This window comes from Astyanax mexicanus, chromosome 4, assembly GCF_023375975.1.
Source record: "Astyanax mexicanus isolate ESR-SI-001 chromosome 4, AstMex3_surface, whole genome shotgun sequence".
Classification (NCBI taxonomy): domain Eukaryota; kingdom Metazoa; phylum Chordata; class Actinopteri; order Characiformes; family Acestrorhamphidae; genus Astyanax; species Astyanax mexicanus.
In genome coordinates, this window is record NC_064411.1 from 58,212,527 (window position 1) to 58,234,091 (window position 21,565).

Here is a 21,565-nt window from a genome sequence, read left to right on the forward strand (position 1 = left end):
ACATACAAAACCATATCAAACCAAAGCATACCATTCCAAATCAAACCCAAACCAGACTCAATATAAACCATACCAAACCAAACCAAAGCAACTACACCTGTGTAAACTCCCTAAAACTGATTTAAGATCACAGAACTCATTCAGACCACTTAAACCCGCAGTGAGAACAGCCTGAACTCTGAATCATCTTCACCAATCAGAATGAAGAATGTGTGACAGCAGCTCTGATTAGATCAATGCCCTTTAAATACAGGAGGAGGAGCCCTGAGACAGAGAGAGAGAGAGAGAATACTGATATCAATCATAAAGACAGATAACAAGCAGCCAATTACAGGTCAGACAGCAGCATCACACGGCTTTATTAAAACGTCATTATGAAGTCTTTAAATACAGCTCTGGAGATACAGGTGTACTGATATAAATTATATAGGAGTTAGAATGAGGGCATATTACGATACAATAATATCATATATTACAATACTGTAATTCTATGATATTTAATATATCACAACACAATTATACAAGATCCCTCTTCCTGTATTTAATGTATTAACTCCGCCCCACACAGCTCAGACCAACAAAAGGAGAAGAGGTACTCCTGAAGTTTGTTGCAACAATTTATTTCAACCCAACCAAACCCAAACTTTACAAAACCAAACCCAACCGTATAAAACCAAACTTAACCAAACACAACCAAAACAAACCAAACCCAACCAAACCCAACCTAGCCAAAATCTTACAAAACCAAACCCAAACCCAACCAAACCCAAACTTTACAAAACCAAACCCAACTGTAAAAACCAAACTTAACTAAACATAACCTAAACCAAACCAAAACAAACCCAAACCGTATGAAACCAAATTTAATCAAACCTAACCTAAACCATTCAAAATAAATCCACCCCAACCATACAAAACCAAACCCAACTCAACCCAAACCAAACCCAAACACAACCAAGCTCAAACCCAACCAAACCCAAACCCAAACACAACCAAACCCAAACACAAGCCAACCAAACTCAAACCATATAAAACCAAACCAAACCCAACCAAACCAAACCAAACCCAAACCCAACCAAACCAAACCAAATCAAACCAAACCCAAACCGTATAAAACCAAACTTAACCAAAACTAACCTAAACCATCCAAAATAAATCCACCCCAACCAAACCCAAACCATACAAAACCAAACACAACCCAACTAAAACAAACACAACCAAGCCCAAAACGTACAAAACCAAACCCAAACAAACAAACCCAAACCTTAAAAAAACAAACCCAAACCATATAAAACTAAACCTAGCCCAACCAAACCCAAACCATACAAAACCAAACACAATCCCACCTAGCCCAAACCATACACAGCCCAACCAAACAGAGCCAAACCCAAACCATACAAAACCAAAAACAAACCTAACCAAAGCAAACACAACCAAACCAAAACCTTGCAAAACCAAACCCATCCCAACCCATCCAAACCATACAAAACCAAAAGAATTGAAAAATCTGATCTCAGAACTGTGTTCATGTCACACCAACACACCAACATCACCACATTTAAAAAAATGCCAAACGTAATTGTATTTTTTTGTGAATAAAAAAAAAATATATATTTTTTTTTCATTTCATAAAGCCCACTTTTGCCATCACTGTAAAACACAAAACAAACACAAGACAAGAATAAGAAAAAACAGAGGGAACACTTCACAACAAACTTAACAAACAACCATGATTTACACACAAGTTACAGCTGAAACCGGTTACAACTCTGGTGATGCTGATCCTGCAATCAACTACAGATTGGCTGGCTGTGGATATGGGTTGTATATATGGTTAAATTTATACTAAATACAACTTTAACATTCAGTTTAGTACATTAAATATTTTTTGTAGTATATTCTTGAAGATGATTTTTAATTTTTTGATTTTTTTTTGTCAAAGTGCATATCATTATTGCAAATACACCCTGAAATAATATGATGATATTTTAAGGTTCGTATCGCCCACCACTAATCTGAGGAGCACGAGCAGAGCCGTCCAGCTCAGCAGATACATACTGGATACATAAAGAGTGGAGATAAGGGTGTATCACACCAGCACTCTATTACACACACACACACACTCTAAATCCAGATAAGGTGTCAATCTGCTGATGCTTCAGTGCAGAGGGAATACTGCTGTACTAAATATATATATATATAATATATATAAATATATACGCTGCTCTTAACACTGACAATCTGAGAAGATTCTGCTTATCACACTTCTATTCCAGAGAGAATCAGAATCACGATTAAAATACAGCAACGCAAAACTGCTGCTTCAGGAGAACCAGAACTACGCTTTATTCCCACTTACGAATAAAACCTCCCCACAGATTACACACAAACTCTAACCCACCAATCACACGCCTCCATCACACTCTTACACTACAGCTACACCTCAGATCAGAGTGGGGGTTTAATTTTAGAGTTTAATTTAATTGGGGGTTTATTTAGAGTGGGGGTTTGATTCAGAGTGGGGGTTTGATTTGAGATGAATTCATTCAGAGTGGGGGTTTGATTTGAGATGAATTCATTCAGAGTGGGGGTTTAATTTGAGATGAATTCATTCAGAGTGGGGGTTTAATTTTAGAGTTTAATTTAATTGGGGGTTTATTTAGAGTGGGGGTTTGATTCAGAGTGGGGGTTTGATTTGAGATCGATTCATTCAGAGTGGGGGTTTGATTTGAGATGAATTCATTCAGAGTGGGGGTTTAATTTGAGATGAATTCATTCAGAGTGGGGGTTTAATTTGAGATGAATTCATTCAGAGTGGGGGTTTAATTTGAGATGAATTCATTCAGAGTGGGGGTTTAATTTGAGATGAATTCATTCAGAGTGGGGGTTTAATTTGAGATGAATTCATTCAGAGTGGGGGTTTAATTTGAGATGAATTCATTCAGAGTGGGGGTTTAATTTGAGATGAATTCATTCAGAGTGGGGGTTTAATTTGAGATGAATTCATTCAGAGTGGGGGTTTAATTTGAGATGAATTCATTCAGAGTGGGGGTTTAATTTGAGATGAATTCATTCAGAGTGGGGGTTTAATTTGAGATCGATTCATTCAGAGTGGGGGTTTAATTTGAGAGGAATTCATTCAGAGTGGGGGTTTAATTTGAGTAGAATTTATTCAGAGTGGGGGTTTAATTTGAGATGAATTCTTCAGAGTGGGGGTTTAATTTGAGATGAATTCATTCAGAGTGGGGGTTTAATTTGAGATGAATTCATTCAGAGTGGGGGTTTAATTTGAGATGAATTCTTCAGAGTGGGGGTTTAATTTGAGATGAATTCATTCAGAGTGGGGGTTTAATTTGAGATGAATTCATTCAGAGTGGGGGTTTAATTTGAGATGAATTCATTCAGAGTGGGGGTTTAATTTGAGATGAATTCATTCAGAGTGGGGGTTTAATTTGAGATGAATTCATTCAGAGTGGGGGTTTAATTTGAGATGAATTCATTCAGAGTGGGGGTTTAATTTGAGATGAATTCATTCAGAGTGGGGGTTTAATTTGAGATGAATTCATTCAGAGTGGGGGTTTAATTTGAGATGAATTCATTCAGAGTGGGGGTTTAATTTGAGATGAATTCATTCAGAGTGGGGGTTTAATTTGAGATGAATTCATTCAGAGTGGGGGTTTAATTTGAGATGAATTCATTCAGAGTGGGGGTTTAATTTGAGATGAATTCATTCAGAGTGGGGGTTTAATTTGAGATGAATTCATTCAGAGTGGGGGTTTAATTTGAGATGAATTCATTCAGAGTGGGGGTTTAATTTGAGATGAATTCTTCAGAGTGGGGGTTTAATTTGAGATGAATTCATTCAGAGTGGGGGTTTAATTTGAGATCGATTCATTCAGAGTGGTGGTTTAATTTGAGAATAACTCATTCAGAGTGGGGGTTTAATTTAAGAATAACTCATTCAGAGTGGGGGTTTAATTTGAGATGAATTCATTCAGAGTGGGGGTTTAATTTGAGATCGATTCATTCAGAGTGGTGGTTTAATTTAAGAATAACTCATTCAGAGTGGGGGTTTAATTTGAGATGAATTCATTCAGAGTGGGGGTTTAATTTGAGATCGATTCATTCAGGGTGGGGGTTTAATTTGAGAATAACTCATTCAGAGTGGTGGTATAGGTGCATAAATGTATGTAAATAGAGTATAAATGTAATTTTTATAAACAGCTGTAAGAGTGTGAGTTATACAGGGATTGTTTCTATAATAAAAGTCCCGTGTGTAGTACAGTGTGCTGTACCGGGGCTTGTTCTACACTGGCTGAAGGTTAGGGTGGATATTTGAGGTCAGGGAATCCGGCGGCAGCAGCAGCGGCGGCAGCAGAGGCAGGAGGACGAGGGTCTCAGCTGGAATAAAACCCATCAATGTTTTACAGCTGTCCCATATGTAGCTCCACGCAGGGACAGTGCCGGCTCCGGTGCCGGCTGCCTTTAAAGCTTCTGAAACAGCCGCCAGTGTCCACTTCCATATCGTCCCCAGATCACTCAAGCATATCCGAGTGTTTCAGAGCCAGCGCCGGCCGACCCGGCACTTTATACTGCCAGGAACACGCCCTTAAACCCTGCTCAGAGCTCCTGCTTCCACCTGCCACCTCCTCCTGTCTTCTAGACCTGCTAGGAACCTGCCATTAAACACTAAACTGAGCTGCTGCTGCCTCCTGCCACCTCCTCCTGCCACCTGCCACCTTCTCCTCTCTTCTAGACCTGCTAGGAACCTGTCATTAAACAATAAACTGAGCTGCTGCTGCCTCCTGCCACCTCCTCCTGCCTCTCAGACCCAGCAGGAACCCAGTATTAAACACCAAACCGTGCTGCTGCTGCCACCTCCTCCTTCCACCTGCTCCTGCCACTTCCTCCTGCCTCCGAGGCCTGCCAGGAATCTGCCATTAAACACCAAACAGACCTGCTGATGACACCTGCCACTTCCTCCTGCCACATCCTCCTGTCTTCCAGACCCACCAGGAACCTGCCATTAAACAAACCGATCTAATGTCACCTCCTCCTGCCACCTGCCACCTCCTCCTGCCTGCCAGACCTGCCAGGAACCTGCCATTAAACACTGCTCCAAGCTTCTGCTGCCACCTACCACCTCCTCCTGCCTCCCACACCCACCAGAAACCCACCATTAAAAACCAAACCAAGCTCCTACTGCCTCCTGCCATCTGCCACCTCCTCCTGTCTTCCAGACCCACCAGGAACCTGCCATTAAACAAACCGAGCTAATGTCACCTCCTCCTGCCACCTGCCACCTCCTCCTGTCTTCCAGACCTGCCAGGAACCTGCCATTAAACACTGCTCCAAGCTTCTGCTGCCTCCTGCCACCTCCTCCTTTCTCTCAGACCCACCAGGAACCTGCTATTTAACACCAAACTGAGCTGCTGCTGCTGCCACCAGCCACCTCCTCCTGCCACCTGTCCCACCAGGAACCTGTCATTAAACAAAAAAGTCATGTACTAATTCTCTTAATTATTCATGGGTGTGGTTAATTATGGGCGTAATTTTAACGTGAAATAATAAACCAATCAGAGTATCTCTTTAAGAGTAGATCAGGTGAGCTCTGTCTTTGGTGGATTGCTATTGTAACGGTGCAGCTACCTGGACGTGTCCAACAAACTCTTCTCAGCAGAGGAAACTTTTCTATTTTTCATTAGCACCTGAAAATAAAGTGTAAAACGGGGCACTTATTTACTATTTTGATTCTAATTAGTGCCCACCTGTAACTATTTAAATATCTGCCGTATCTCAGACAGAACTGCGTAACCAGTGCGTTCATTTCTTACGTTAAAACAGAGCAGGAGCAGTGTATCTTCCGTCTGTCTGCATTCCTGCAGCGAGACACACGGCTAAAGAGTAAGTGAATTAATGCCAGGCGGTAACACACACACACACACACTACACACACACACACACACACACACACACACACACACACATTATGGACGTTATTAAGGCTTATTTAGTGTGTAATCACAGTGAAACCCCCAGCGCTGAGTTAATCCCATAAGCTTTCTCAGCACATCCTCCGGCTTATTATCCACTAACTACAGCCCAGCCACGCCGGCGATAGAGCCGTCACACAGAGCGCCGGGTCCGGCGACAGGTCCGGAGCCAGGTCTGGCACCCGGAGACTGGGTTCCTTTATTACCCTGCGGACCTGAACCCGTCCTGTAGATAAACGGTGGGAGATACGACCCTAAAATAGCAATAAGACTGAAACAACACTGAAATATTTTAGTAATTTACAAAAGATACTACTGCAACTAGAGCTGTACGATACTGAGAAACACAAACACAATGTGCAACACTGTCCATCCCAACACTGTCCTACCCAACACTGTCCAACTCAATACTGTTTAATCCAACAGTGTCCAACCCAACATTATCAAACCCAACACTCTCCAACCCAACACTGTTCAACCCAACACTGTTCAACTCAATACTGTTTAATCCAACAGTGTCCAACCCAACATTATCAAACCCAACACTCTCCAACCCAACACTCTCCAACCCAACACTGTTCAACCCAACACTGTTCAACCCAACACTGTCCAACTCAATACTGTTTAATCCAACAGTGTCCAACCCAACATTATCAAACCCAACACTCTCCAACCCAACACTGTTCAACCCAACACTCTCCAACCCAACACTGTTCAACCCAACATTCTCCAATCCAACACTGTTTGACCCAACATTGTCCAACCCAATACTGTTTAATCCAACACTGTCTGACCCAACATTGTCCAACTCAATACTGTTTAATCCAACAGTGTCCAACCCAACATTATCAAACCCAACACTCTCCAACCCAACACTGTTCAACCCAACATTCTCCAATCCAACACTGTTTGACCCAACATTGTCCAACCCAATACTGTTTAATCCAACACGGTCCAACCCAACATTTTCCAACCCAACACTGTCCAACACAATACTCTTAAACACAACATTCTCCAACCCAATACTTTTTAATCCAACACTCTTTAACCCAACACTGTCCAACCCAACACTCCCCAACCTGACACTGCCTAATACAACACTTGCCTACCCCACAATCACCAACCCAACACTTTCCTACCCCATAATCTCCAACCAAACACTGTCCAACCCAACATTCTCCAACCCAAAATTCTCCAACCAAACACTCTCCTACCCTACACTGTCCAACCCAACACTGTTTAATCCAAAACTTTCCATCCTCAACACTGTCCAACCAAACATTCTCTAACCCAACACTCTCCAATCCAACACTGTACAACCCAACACTTCTCAACAAACCTAACACTCTCCAACCCAACACTTTCCAATCAAACAATCTCTTAAACCACACTCTTTTTTTTTCCAAAATATTTTTGTATAAAATAATGATAATGTAACAATAATAGTACCACAATACTAAAGTGCACAACATTAGAACATGCATACAGCAATAACTGCAGACATAAAAAATATATATACGAATATACAAAATGTTGATATTAAAGTTTTGCATAAAATAGCTAAAAAAAAAAGACAGCTTAAAAATAGAACTCCACATTTATATTATATTAATTTGTTTTATTTTTCAAACATTGATTGACTATATTATGTACAATACAATATGACAATATATACAATCTGGATTATTCACTGAAGATGATACAGTTATATTCCGTCGCAGTTCAGTTACAGTCAGTGATATCTCACCAGGAGGTGCACTACCCAGATTCTGTTTCCTCTGAGGGTTTTTTAGGGCTGTGGTGAAAGAATTTCTACACTGTGAAGCTCTGAGTAGATCCAGGCTTAATGCACCGAACTCAACTCATCACAAATTAACCGCTAATGTGTCTGATTCCATCATTCCATTAAACCTCATCAAAATCATCACTTTAACCCATTATCTCCACTCTGACCACAAGATAAAAGCACACACTTCCACCACCTGTCCAATCAGAACTCAGTAAAACATGCACTAAAGAAAAAGAAATGCGCTGAATTTATGAATCTGTACAGAACATAAATGCATTTATCATTTCTGCATGAATAAACAATATTATTGAACCCAACAGTGCATAAAAATCATCTATAAAAATGCATGAAAATAAAAAGTGCATCTAATATTGATAATATATATTTAATTCATGTATAAAATTATAATGTATAAAAAGCACTCCATGCAGATAAATCTATTACCTGTAGGTGTTTGTGCACATGCTTTGAATCTTGTGCAATAAATCTGTATATATATATATATATATATATATATATATATATATATATATATATATATATATATATATATATATATATATATATTAAGGACTGGGCATATATTTATATTTATTTAAGATAGATTACGAATTTTGTTACTATAGATATGTACAGGATGTTAGAATTCTTTTTTGGACATATGCATTTCATTGCATATACTATATATTTTAAGCAGTATCTACAGATATATATCACAATTAAAATGTATACATTTAATATATAATAAATATTTGAATCATAAAAAAAAAAAAAAATAAGAGTTTTACTTATGCAATACAAAGGTACAGAATGTATATTCTCAAATATGTGTCTCATATAATTGTATCTATATTTATTGCAAAAAATATATATATTCAGTATTTAAAAAAGGCATGCATGTCACAGACATTTTAAAATATATATGCTTATATATCATATATGATACCATGGCAAACAAAATATACATAAGCTTTCCATATGGGCCGTGAGCATTGACCCTGCAGCCTTTTACAACCCAACACACACTTCTACCCAACACACACACACACACACACACACACACACGCACATCATGCATAATTAACGGGTCCTTTCCTGAAAAGCAGCATGTTCTAAAATGCACACTAAACCACACGCGGTGCGGAATTAACCATCATTAAAGCACCGCACCACAGGGAGCATCCCCTCCCATTAACACCTGATTTCAACCGCACACTCCCGCTTACCCAACACCCAACAACCCCACACTCTCTAACCTAACAATCTCTAACCCAAAACTCTACAACCCCACACTCTACAACCCCACACTCTACAACCCCAACACTCTCAACCCCAACACTCTCAACCCCCATACTCTCTAACCTAACAATCTCTAAGCCAAAACTCTACAACCCACACTCTACAACCCCACACTCTACAACCCCACACTCTCAACCCCAACACTCTCAACCCCAACACTCTCAACCCCCATACTCTCTAACCTAACAATCTCTAAGCCAAAACTGTACAACCCCACACTCTACAACCCCACACTCTCAACCCCAACACTCTCAACCCCAACACTCTCAACCCCAACACTCTCAACCCCCATACTCTCTAACCTAACAATCTCTAAGCCAAAACTCTACAACCCACACTCTCAACCCCAACACTCTCAACCCCCATACTCTCTAACCTAACACTCTCTAACCCAAAACTCTACAACCCCACACTCTACACCCCCACACTCTCGAACCTAAAAATCTCTAACCCAAAACTCTACAACCCAACACTCTACAACCCCACACTCTCTAACCTAAAAATCTCTAACCCAAAACTCTACAACCCCACACTCTCTAACCCAACGTCCTCTAACCCAACGTCCTCTAACCTAACAATCTATAACCCAAAACTCTACAACCCCACACTCTACAACCCCACACTCTCTAACCCAAAACTCTACAACCCCACACTCTACAACCCCACACTCTACAACCCCACACTCTACAACCCCACACTCTCTAAGCCAATGTCCTCTAACCTAACACTCTCTAACCTAACAATCTCTAACCCAAAACTCTACAACCCCACACTCTCTAAGCCAAAACTCTACAACCCCACACTCTACAACCCCACACTCTACAACCCCACACTCTACAACCCCACACTCTACAACCCCACACTCTACAACCCAAAACTCTACAACCCCACACTCTACAACCCCACACTCTCTAAGCCAATGTCCTCTAACCTAACACTCTCTAACCTAACAATCTCTAACCCAAAACTCTACAACCCCACACTCTACAACCCCACACTCTCTAAGCCAAAACTCTACAACCCCACACTCTACAACCCCACACTCTACAACCCCACACTCTACAACCCCACACTCTCTAAGCCAAAACTCTACAACCCCACACTCTACAACCCCACACTCTACAACCCCACACTCTACAACCCCACACTCTACAACCCCACACACTACAACCCCACACTCTACAACCCCACACTCTCTAAGCCAATGTCCTCTAACCTAACACTCTCTAACCTAACAATCTCTAACCCAAAACTCTACAACCCAAAACTCTACAACCCCACACTCTACAACCCCACACTCTCTAAGCCAAAACTCTACAACCCCACACTCTACAACCCCACACTCTACAACCCCACACTCTACAACCCCACACTCTACAACCCCACACTCTACAACCCCACACTCTCTAAGCCAACGTCCTCTAACCTAACACTCTCTAACCTAACAATCTCTAACCCAAAACTCTACAACCCAACACTCTACAACCCCACACTCTCTAACCCAACGTCCTCTAACCCAATGTCCTCTAACCTAACAATCTCTAACCCAAAACTCTACAACCCCACACTCTACAACCCCACACTCTCTAACCCAAAACTCTACAACCCAAAACTCTACAACCCAAAACTCTACAACCCAAAACTCTACAACCCCACACTCTACAACCCCACACTCTACAACCCCACACTCTACAACCCCACACTCTACAACCCCACACTCTCTAAGCCAAAACTCTACAAGCCCACACTCTACAACCCCACACTCTATAACCCCACACTCTATAACCCCAACACTCTCAACCCCAACACTCTCAACCCCAACACTCTCAACCCCAACGCTCTCAACCCCAACACTCTCAACCCCCATACTCTCTAACCTAACACTCTCTAACCTAACACTCTCAACGTACGACACGGCAGTGGTTGGATGCATCACGAACAGAGATGAGTCCAGCTACAGGCAGGAGGTGGAACACCTGGAGGATTGTTGCAGAGAAAACAACCTCTGCATCAATGTAAAAAAGACGAAGGAGATGATTGTGGACTTCACACACACTTATACTCTCTCTCACACACACACACTCTCTCTCACACACACTTATACTCTCTCTCACACACACACACTCTCTCTCACACACACACACTCTCTCTCACACACACTTATACTCTCTCTCACACACACACACTCTCTCTCACACACACACACTCTCTCTCGCGCACGCACGCACGCACACACAGACATACTCTCCCACACCCACTCTCTCACACACCCTCAAATACGCATACACACACACACTCTCGCATGCTCACTCACGCACACACTTGCGTATACTTACACACATTTAACCCGAGTACCACATGATCTGACTCAAGTACCACACAATCTAACCCGAGTACCACACAACCAAACCCGAGTACCACACAACCCGACCCGAGTACCACACAACTCAACCAGAGTACCACACAATCTAACCCGAGTACCACACAACCCAACCCATGTACCACACAATCTAACCCGAGTACCACACAACCCAACCCATGTACCACACAATCTAACCCGAGTACCACACAACCCGACCCAAGTACCACACAACTCAACCAGAGTACCACACAATCTAACCCGAGTACCACACAACCCAACCCATGTACCACACAATCTAACCCGAGTACCACACAACCCAAACCGAGTACCACACAACCCAAACCGAGTACCACACAACCCAAACCGAGTATCACACAACCCAATTAGAGTACCACCCAACCCGAGTACCATACAACAAAACCCGAGTACCACAGAGCTTAACCCGAGTACCACATCACCCAACCCCAGTACCACACAACCTGACCGGAGTACCACACCACCCAACCCGAGTACCACACAAACCAACCCGCATACCACACAACCTGGCCTGAGTACCACAGCACCCACGGCCTGACCCAAGTACCACACAACCCAAATAGAGTAACACACAGCTTAACTTGAGTACCACACAATCTGACCTAAGTAACACACGGCCAGACCAGAAGACCACAAATCCCAATCTGAGTACCATGTGGCCTGACCTGACTACAACATAACCCAACCTGAGTACTACATGGCACAACCCAGTAGCGCAAAAAGGGGGTATGCAGCCTATGTGACGCATAGGGGTGCTGCACTAGAGGGGGTGCCAAATCAAAGCCCCAAATAAATTTGCAGTGCACGGTGGGAATGTAATGACAGGACGCTGATAAAGCGTATCTCTCCAACCCAAGTACCACAGAGTACCACACAACCTGACCCGAGTACCATATAGCCTGACCTGAAGTACCACAATTCCAAACTGAGTACCGTACAGCCTGACTGGAGGACCATACAGTACCACAACAGAGACAGTTAAACAGATGTATGGGTCAGAGATAGATAGATAGATAGATAGATAGATAGATAGATAGATAGATAGATAGATAGATAGATAGATAGATAGATAGATAGATAGATAGATAGATAGATAGATAGATAGATAGATAGATAGATAGATACACACACAGATAGATAGATAGATAGATAGATAGATAGATAGATAGATAGATAGATAGATAGATAGATAGATAGATAGATAGATAGATAGAAAAGACAAGCAGAGGAATAGATGAATAGATAAGGTTAATAGATTGATTGATTGATGCACATGCTAATTGCTCAACTGGCAGAATGATTGATTAACTGATTTACAGCACGAGAGAGAGAGAGAGAGACGAGAAAAACGAGAGAGACAGGAGACATAGTGTGTGAGAGAGTGTGTGAGAGATAGAGAGAGAGACAGGTGGTTGCATTACTAATTTAACAGGTGACAGTTTAGAATGTCTGCTTGTTAGTTAAATGGACAAGCAGACAGACAAACAGACGAATAAACAAACAAACAAACGAATGAATAAATAAACGAATGAATGCATGCATCAATAAACTATTGAATTACTTATCAATCATCTGACTGATTAATTTCTATTTTATCAGTGCTAATTTAAATATGAGAGCCAGACAGTTCTCACCTGTCCTGATCCGACAGGTTCCTCCAGGTTAATCCACTTTATCTGATCTGATCTCAGAACGTTCCACAACTTCAGGAGGTTCTGCAGAAGGTTCTGCAGGAAGTTCTACTGGAGGTTCTACAGGAGGTTCTACAGCAGAATGTTATGCAGGAGGTTCTTTATAAGGTTCTGCAGGAGGTTTTTCAGGAGTTTTTTCAGGAGGTCCTTCCGCAGGATTTTCTGCAGGATGTTCTGCAGGAGGTTCTACAGGAGGTTCTTTATAATGTTCTGCAGGAGGTTCTTCAGCAGGATGTTCTGCAGGAGTTTTTTCAGGAGGTTCTGCAGGAGTTTGGGTCAGTGTAAGTGCTGCTGTAGCTCTGAGGAACAGTGATGTAGTGCTGATGGAGAGCTGGGTTCTGCTCTCTGGGCTCCTGGTCCTGCCCCTTGGCCCCGGCAGGCTCCGGCTCCTCCCCCGTGGCGGCTCCGGTGAGGAGGTGTGCCGGCTGGCTGCTCCCGGCTCCGGCTCTGAATCTGATCTGAGGCAGCTCTCCCCTCAGCACTGGCAGCAGAGCAGCACCGCCTCCTCCACCGCCACTGATCTACTGGGTCCTAAAGCAGATCTACACCTCCCTCAGATACTGATACCGATTCAGATTCAGATACAGATACAGATACTGATACTGATTCAGATTCAGATTTATATACTGATTCAGATTCAGATACAGAAACAGATTCAGATCCAGATCCAGATCCAGATACAGATACAGATTCAGAAACAGAAACAGATACAGATACTAATTCTGATTCAGATTCAGACACAGATTCAGATACAGATTCAGATACTAATTCTGATTCAGATTCAGATACAGATTCAGACACAAATTCAGATACAGATTCAGATACTAATTCTGATTCAGATTCAGACACAGATACAGATTCAGATTCAGACACAGATTCAGAACTCAGACTGTATCTATATATCTGATCTGTGCATTTAATCAGATACAGGTGTTCAGGTATTCTAGGACATGAATGGATGGATAGAAAAGGGAAAAAAAGAAAGATAGAAAGATCTTCATAAAACTACATTTTTTGTGTTGTGTCTGTAATACGTTAATTGTTTTGTTGTTTTGTTCGTTATACCTCACATTTTTTCTGGTTTGGTTAATAACACCCTGATTTTGTGGTGTTTTGTTTGTAAAACCACACTTTATTTTTTGTTCATAATACAGCGATTTTTTGGTGTTTTGTTAATAATACGCCAATTTGTTTTGTGTTGTGTAAATAATACCCTAATTCCTGTCCTGTTTGTAATACACCAATTTATTTATTTTTTGTTTGTTTGTAACACCCCAAATGTTTTGGTGTTTTGTTCGTTATACCTCAAACTTTTTCTGGTGTTTTGTTAATAATACCCCAATTTTTTTTTTTTGTGTTTCGTTCGTAACACCCCAAATTGTTTTGTTGGTGCTTTGTTTGTAATACCCTGTTTTTTTTTATTTGATTTATTTGTTATTCATAAAACCTGATTTCTTTTTGTGTTGTTTTTTTTTTTATCTCCAAAGTTTTTTATGTTGTGTTCTTAATACCTATTTTTTTGTGTAATACCCTGATTTTTTTTAGTGTTTTGTTCATAATCGTCTGATTTTATTTTTGTTGTGTATTTTAAACTCTGATTGTTGCATTCGTAAAAACCCTGAATTATTTTGTTGGGTAGGCTGAACCCTAATTGTTTTTTTGTTCGTAAAACCCGTTTTTTTTGTGTTGTGTACATAATACCTCAAAACAGAAAATAATTGTAATTTTTGGTTAGATGGCATTAGGTTAGATTATGCCATCAGATTTTTTAAGAAGATGCAAAAAATCAGGAAATTCAGGTTGTGAGGGGTAGGACACTACACAAACTAAAACTGGAAAAAAACAAATAAAAACCCATTTACATGTAATTTACCCTTGTTTAAACCATTTTTTAAGGTGAATCTACATTCAGACATTATTTAAATGTTGAACTTTGGTCAACGGTTTGGTCATTTGTATCTGAGTTTAGACAGTACATTTTTTATTGAGATGTTTGATCTGATGGTTCTTTATCTCGGCTGTTTTAAAGAAGCTGCTCATCAGAATTCACTGTCTTCATTTTCACTTTAGGAACTGTGAATTTGATCTCGGCTCAGTTCTAAAATAGAATAACGCAGTGCAAATGCAGAACCGTAATAAAGAGAACAGATAGAGTCCGGATACAATCAGATGGAGGAACAATGGAGCAGTCAATAACGGCTGCAGTCCTCTGGGATCAGCTGCCAATCAGATACTGACGGGAATGTTCTGTAGCGACGGTGATGATGGAGAATATTACACCCCGAGGAGAAAAACAGCCCTGACCCTCAGAACTACACCTGATCCATCATCACCGTCACACCGGAAATATTTTAATCTTCTGTGTAGCATTGTTGAGGTAAATTTATAATTTAAGTATCTCTACTGAGGTAAAGCTATGCTTAGAATAGAACTACTAAGGTACATTTATGCTTATTTTTGCTATTATTGAGGTAAATTTATCATTAGAATAGCATTGCTGAGGTAAATGTATCATTAGAATAGAATTTCTGAGGTAAATTTATCTTAAGAACAGCATTGCTAAGGTAAATGTATTAGAATACAATTTCTGAGGTAAATGTATCTTAAGAACAGCATTGCTAAGGTAAATGTATGCTTACAATAGACTTACTGAGGTAACGGTATCATTAGAATACAATTTCTGAGGTAAATGTATCATTAGAATATCTTTAGTGAGATAAATGTATGCTTTTATTAGAATTCCTGAGGTAAATGTTTCATTAGATAAGAATTCCTGAGGTGAATATGTAATTAGAATAGCATTGCTGAGGTAAATGTATATATAGAATAGAAATTCTGTGGTAAATGTATCATTAGATCATCTTTACTGAGGTAAATTATGCTTATAATAGCGTTCCTGAGTTAAATTTATAGTTAGAGTAGCACTGTTGAGGTAAATTTACTATTACATCTAGTATATTATAGATAAATTATATGAGTATATAACATTAGATGTTATATTAGGGTAATATTAAGTGTTTTAATGATATGACTGGTATGTCTAATGAGTTAATTAATTGTATTTATTTAAACAGACATATTTACACATGATATAATTATATTCTTATTAGTGAATAGTGTGTGCCTGAGAAAAAATGTAGAGAGAAAGAGAGAGAAAGAGAGCAAGAGAGAGCGAGAGAGAGAGAGAGAGAGAGAGAAGGAGAGGGAGGGTAGATTCAGCATTGCATCATTTGCTGGTTAATAAAGTATTTATAAGACCCGAGGGGAAAGTTGCCATGACAAAAGATAGTAGAGGAAAACTCTGTAAATAACGAAACGTTCTTTACCGCTTTTCTAACGTACAGCGGCACGGCGAATCACATTACAGCACATTATTACCCGCCTGCCTGCTCACGCTAACGTCCGATACCTTCTCAACCACCCTCATATCAGGCCTGACAGGAACCTCGCCGGTGATTCCGCAAATACACACCGGTATCGATTACCCACTCCATTAATATGCGAGAAACAGCAACAAAGCCATTAAAAAGTTGCAGTGCAATTTCCATCCTGATGAAAAGGATTTGGGCCGAGTCGGGTCGTGAATAGCTATGAACCAAGAGTTCGGACACGGTGCGGGGGTGGGCCGAGAGGGCGTTAGCTCAGTGCTAACAATGCACTTAACCCGGCGATTAAAGTGCTTTATGTTTAAAATCTGTTTTTTAGTGTTTTATGCAAAACAGCAAGTTTAATAGTAAAAACAGCAGTGGCAGGCTGTGACAGAATTGATTAGAACAGCACTACTGAGGTAAATTTATGATTAGAATATTACTGCTAAGGTAAAAATATGATTATAACGATTTCCTGAGGTAAATTTATGATTAGAATAGCACTGCTGAGGTAAACATATGATTTAAGTAGCACTGCTGAGGTAAATATATGAATATAATAGATTTCCTGAGATAAATGTATGATTAGAATAGCACTGCTGAGGTAAATAAATGATTCTAATAGATTTGCTTAGGTAAATTTATGATAAGAATAGCATTGCTGATGTAAATCTATGATTAGAATAGCATTGCTGAGGTAAATTTATGATTCGAATAGCACTGCTGAGGCAAATGTATGAACAGAATAGTACTGGTAGAGTAAATTTATGATTAGAATAGGTCTGCTGATTATGCCTAGAATAGCATTGCTGAGGAAAATATATAAGTAGAATAGCACTGCTGATGTAAATCTGCGCTTGGAATATTATTGCTAAGGTAAATATACGATAAGAATAGCACTACTGAGGTAAATATATGATTTTAATAGATTTTCTGAGGTAAATGTTTGATTAGAATAGCACTGCTGAGGTAAATTTATGATTATAATAGCACTGCTGAGGTAAATTAATAAATATAACCGCTTTTCTAAGGTAGATCTATGAATAAAATAGCATTGCTAAAGTAAATTTATTAGGTTTATGACTATATAACTTCAAAAATCAGGCCTAACTCCAACTACCATAATTCACCAGGACTTACCATGAGCACAACTGGATTCAGCCTCACAACTTATACAGGTGTGGACAGGTGTTCCCAATCCACCCCCTGAGGCAACACTTTATAATTTAGAATTTGCATACTGCTGTTTTTCCTTTTAGATCTAATGGACAGTTTTTTCCCAACAAATAAACAAAAACAAACACACCTGGGTGAGGTAGGCATGTTTACGAATGGGCCCCGGTTGCCAGGTTTTTCAGATTCGTGCACGCTCGGGCGTAACTCTGTTCTGGAGGTCAGATTTGTTTCTTTTGTTTTTTACTTTTTGTGTTGTTTTTTACTGGATGGTGTTTTTTTGATTTGTTGCCAGTGGGTTTTCTGGAAGCTTCAAAGACCCGTCCACCTGCCGAGGCTTTCATCAGCCCCACACCGCCGCCGACTCGGAGCATCTGCCCCATTGTTATCCTGACACGCCGGAGAGGCAGCACCAAACAAAGGCTGGCACTGTTCACCGGCCTGATCCATCGCTTCACTTTCAGACCCTGAGTCTTATTTGGCTCACTGATGTTTTGTGCATTTGCAGATTAAATGCATGTATAATATATTTATTAGCATCTGTTTAACTCTATATACCTGAGCTGAGAAACAATGGAGCTAAACTATATGTATAAAAAAAGTATTAAAACATCTGTTCATTCACTGTTTCTTATAGAATCAGGGGCATTAAAAAGAGTTTAACCTGTTTTAATATTAGATGATATGTTCACCACATCCCCAACTCCATGCAACACTGTATACTATAGGAACCACCTCCTTCCTATGATTAGAATAGCACTGATGAGGTAAATTTATGATTAGAATAGCACTGCTGGGGTACATTTATGATTAGAATAGCACTGCTGAGGTAAATTTATGATTAGAATAGCACTGCTGGGGTACATTTATGATTAAAATAGCTCTGCTGAGGTAAATATATGATTAGAATAGCACTGCTGAGGTAATTTTATGATTAGAATAGCTCTGCTGAGGTTAACTTATGATTAGAATAGCACTGCTGAGTTAATTTTATGATTAGAATAACTCTGCTGAGGTTAATTTATGATTAGAATAGCACTGCTGAAGTAAATTTAGGATTAGAATAGCACTGCTGAGGTAATTTTATGATTAGAATAGCTCTGCTGAGGTTAACTTATGATTAGAATAGCACTGCTGAGGTCAATTTAAAATTAGAATAGCACTGCTGAGGTAAATCTGTTCTTAGAATAGCACTGTTGAGGTAAATGTATGATTAGAATAGCACTGCTGAGGTAAATTTATGATTAGAATAGCACTGCTGGGTTACATTTATGATTAAAATAGCTCTGCTGAGGTAAATTTGTGATTAGAATAGCTCTGCTGAGGTTAACTTATGATTAGAATAGCACTGCTGAGGTAAATTTATAATTAGAATAGCACTGCTGAGGTAAATGTATGATTAGAATAGCACTGCTGAGGTAAATTTATGATTAGATAAGCACTGCTGAGGTAAATTTGTTCTTAGAATAGCACTGCTGAGGTAAATTTATGATTAGGTAGGTACAGTAGGTACAGATCCCTCTCTCAGACGAAGTCTGGAGCTAGCAAATTTTAAGATAAAACAGCAATCCATCATTTTTATATATTTATATAAAAATATCATATCCATAAATTGTCTGAATAAATTAAAACATATCCATAAATTCTGATCTTGAATACATTTAAATCTATAACTTTTCAGATTTAAAAAATCAGATACAGAATATTTTCAGATTTAAAATTCAGATTTCAAAATTTGCACATTTAAACATTCAGATTCAGAAATATTCAAGATATCCAAAAATATATAGCTTAAAAAAATCACATCTATTGGTTTTAACACAGAAATGCTGTAATGCAATTTTAGGCCAGAGCTGAAACATACAGTACAGTTATAGGTTTAGATTCTTTTGAAACTGAAATTTTCAAAATGGAAAAATTGTTACAATTCTAATTTCATAAATGAAGTCATTAAATATTTTAATTTGATCAAAACTCAAGTAAATTTTATTCAAAATGTAGATTCAAGTACTTATGTCAGCTTTTTAACTCCATATTCCACAAACACACTAAAATAATAAACAATAAACTAATAAAGCAATAAATAATAGCTTTGTATTTGCTGTTTTTTCTTTGTATTTGCTGTACTTTATCTCCACCATTCGATTAGAATTAAATCGAGTTAATAACTCTAATAATTCAGTATATATAATAATTCGAGTCGAGACCCGAACCTCCCTGTTCAGATCCTTCGTTCTGCAGCTGCCCTGGAGCTCGCCGGCTCCTCACTACACACTACACACACCACTAATTAGCTTTTTGAGGCACTTTGCATAATTCACATTTCACACACACACACACACACACACACACTCGCAGTGCATCTGCAAACAAGCGTTCAGAGCCAAAATCACATTTCATAAAGAGAAATAAAAGCATCTCTAAGCTTATGAAAGAAAACTGCATGTAAGTATATTTTTATAAAGAGCTTTTAATTAATTAATATTTAGATTAGAATTTTTAGCATAAACTAAACCACTGCAGCACTAAACTGTACAAAAATACATAAATACAGACGGAATCTATTATTATTTTAAAATAAGTTGCAGCTAAATATTATAATCTATGTTTAAATGCAAATCAGAAAGCAGTACAGTATATTTTACTTTAATTAAAATTAATTATTAATGTACTATTTTATACTGATATATTTTACAACTTAACTATTACAACTTATCTTACGTGTGTTTTTAAATACCTTAGTGTCACTGCTGCACTGAGAATAGCCCATCAACAACATCCTGTGTGCAGCGTCCTGTGGGCACTGTCTTGTGGGCTGTGTCCTGTGGGCAGCATCCTAAAGGCAGCGTCTTGTGGGCCGCATTCTGTGGATGACATGGCAGTGTCCTGCGGGGTGAACTTTATCCTAGGCGGCATCCTGTTTGCTTGTGGGCAGCGCCCTCTGTCCTGTTGGCAGCGTCCTGTGGGCACTGTCTTGTGAGCAGCATCCTGTAGGCGGCATTCTGTGAAAGACATCCAGTCGGCGGTGTTCTGTGTGCAGAGTCCTGTCAGCATCCTGTGGACAGTGTCCAATTTGAGCATCCTGTGGGCAGTGTCCTGTGTGCAGCATCCTGTGGGCAGTGTCCTGTGTGCAGCATCCTGTGGTCAGCGTTCTGTGGGAAGTGTCCTGTGGGCAGTGTTCTGTGGGAAGTGTCCTGTGGGCAGTGTTCTGTGGGAAGTGTCCTGTGGTCAGCGTTCTGTGGGAAGTGTCCTGTGGGCAGTGTTCTGTGGGCGGCATCCTGCGGGCAGTGTCCTGTGGTGTGAACTTTATTCTGTAGGGGGCATCCTGTTTGCAAGGTCTTGCCCTGTGGGCAGAATCATTTGAGCAGAGTCCTGTAGGCAGTGTCTTGTGGACAGCATCTTGTAAGCAGAGTCCTGTGGGCAGTGTTCTGTTTAGAAGAGCATGTTTGCATTTCTAAACATTATATTACACTAAGTATATACTACTTTTAGTTACATTTTAGGGAAAGTATTATTTTCATGAAACACAAGGAAAAAAGTAATTTTAGTATTTTTACCTGATTTTAATATACTTTTAGTGCTCCTAAATATATTTTCTTCCCACAGGAGTATTTAGTACATTCTGTTCCGTTAGTGTTTACTCTTACAGACAGCTTATTCTCTGCATATTAAACCACTACCTTTAATTCTTCCCGCTCTGCAGGGGTTTCTAAAAAGATGCTGCAAATAAGACAATAAATCATCTTTTTATTGATGAATATAATTGGAGTGAGTGAAGTTGGAGATGTGAGATCTGAAGCTCAGTGGCCTCGACTTCTAACCCAGACAAGATCTAAAAGCAGTTTTAATCCGGA

At 39.7% G+C, this 21,565-nt stretch overlaps 2 protein-coding genes across 2 annotated transcripts in view; one reads left to right on the plus strand and one right to left on the minus strand.

The window, feature by feature from the left end:
* Positions 1-13,628, minus strand: part of LOC103038436 (netrin-G1) — a 93,667-nt gene extending 80,039 nt beyond the window's left edge. Inside the window, exon 1 of the mRNA XM_022668371.2 lies at positions 13,114-13,628. The gene's annotated coding sequence lies outside the window, so the exon portion shown is untranslated. The remainder of the gene's footprint in view (positions 1-13,113) is intronic.
* LOC125801754 (uncharacterized) lies at positions 8,761-10,957 on the plus strand. Its single transcript, XM_049479014.1, has 2 exons — positions 8,761-8,767; positions 9,399-10,957. The coding sequence occupies exons 1-2, from the start codon at positions 8,761-8,763 to the stop codon at positions 10,955-10,957; spliced, it is 1,566 nt and encodes a 521-aa protein (XP_049334971.1).
* Positions 13,629-21,565: the final 7,937 nt, after the last annotated feature.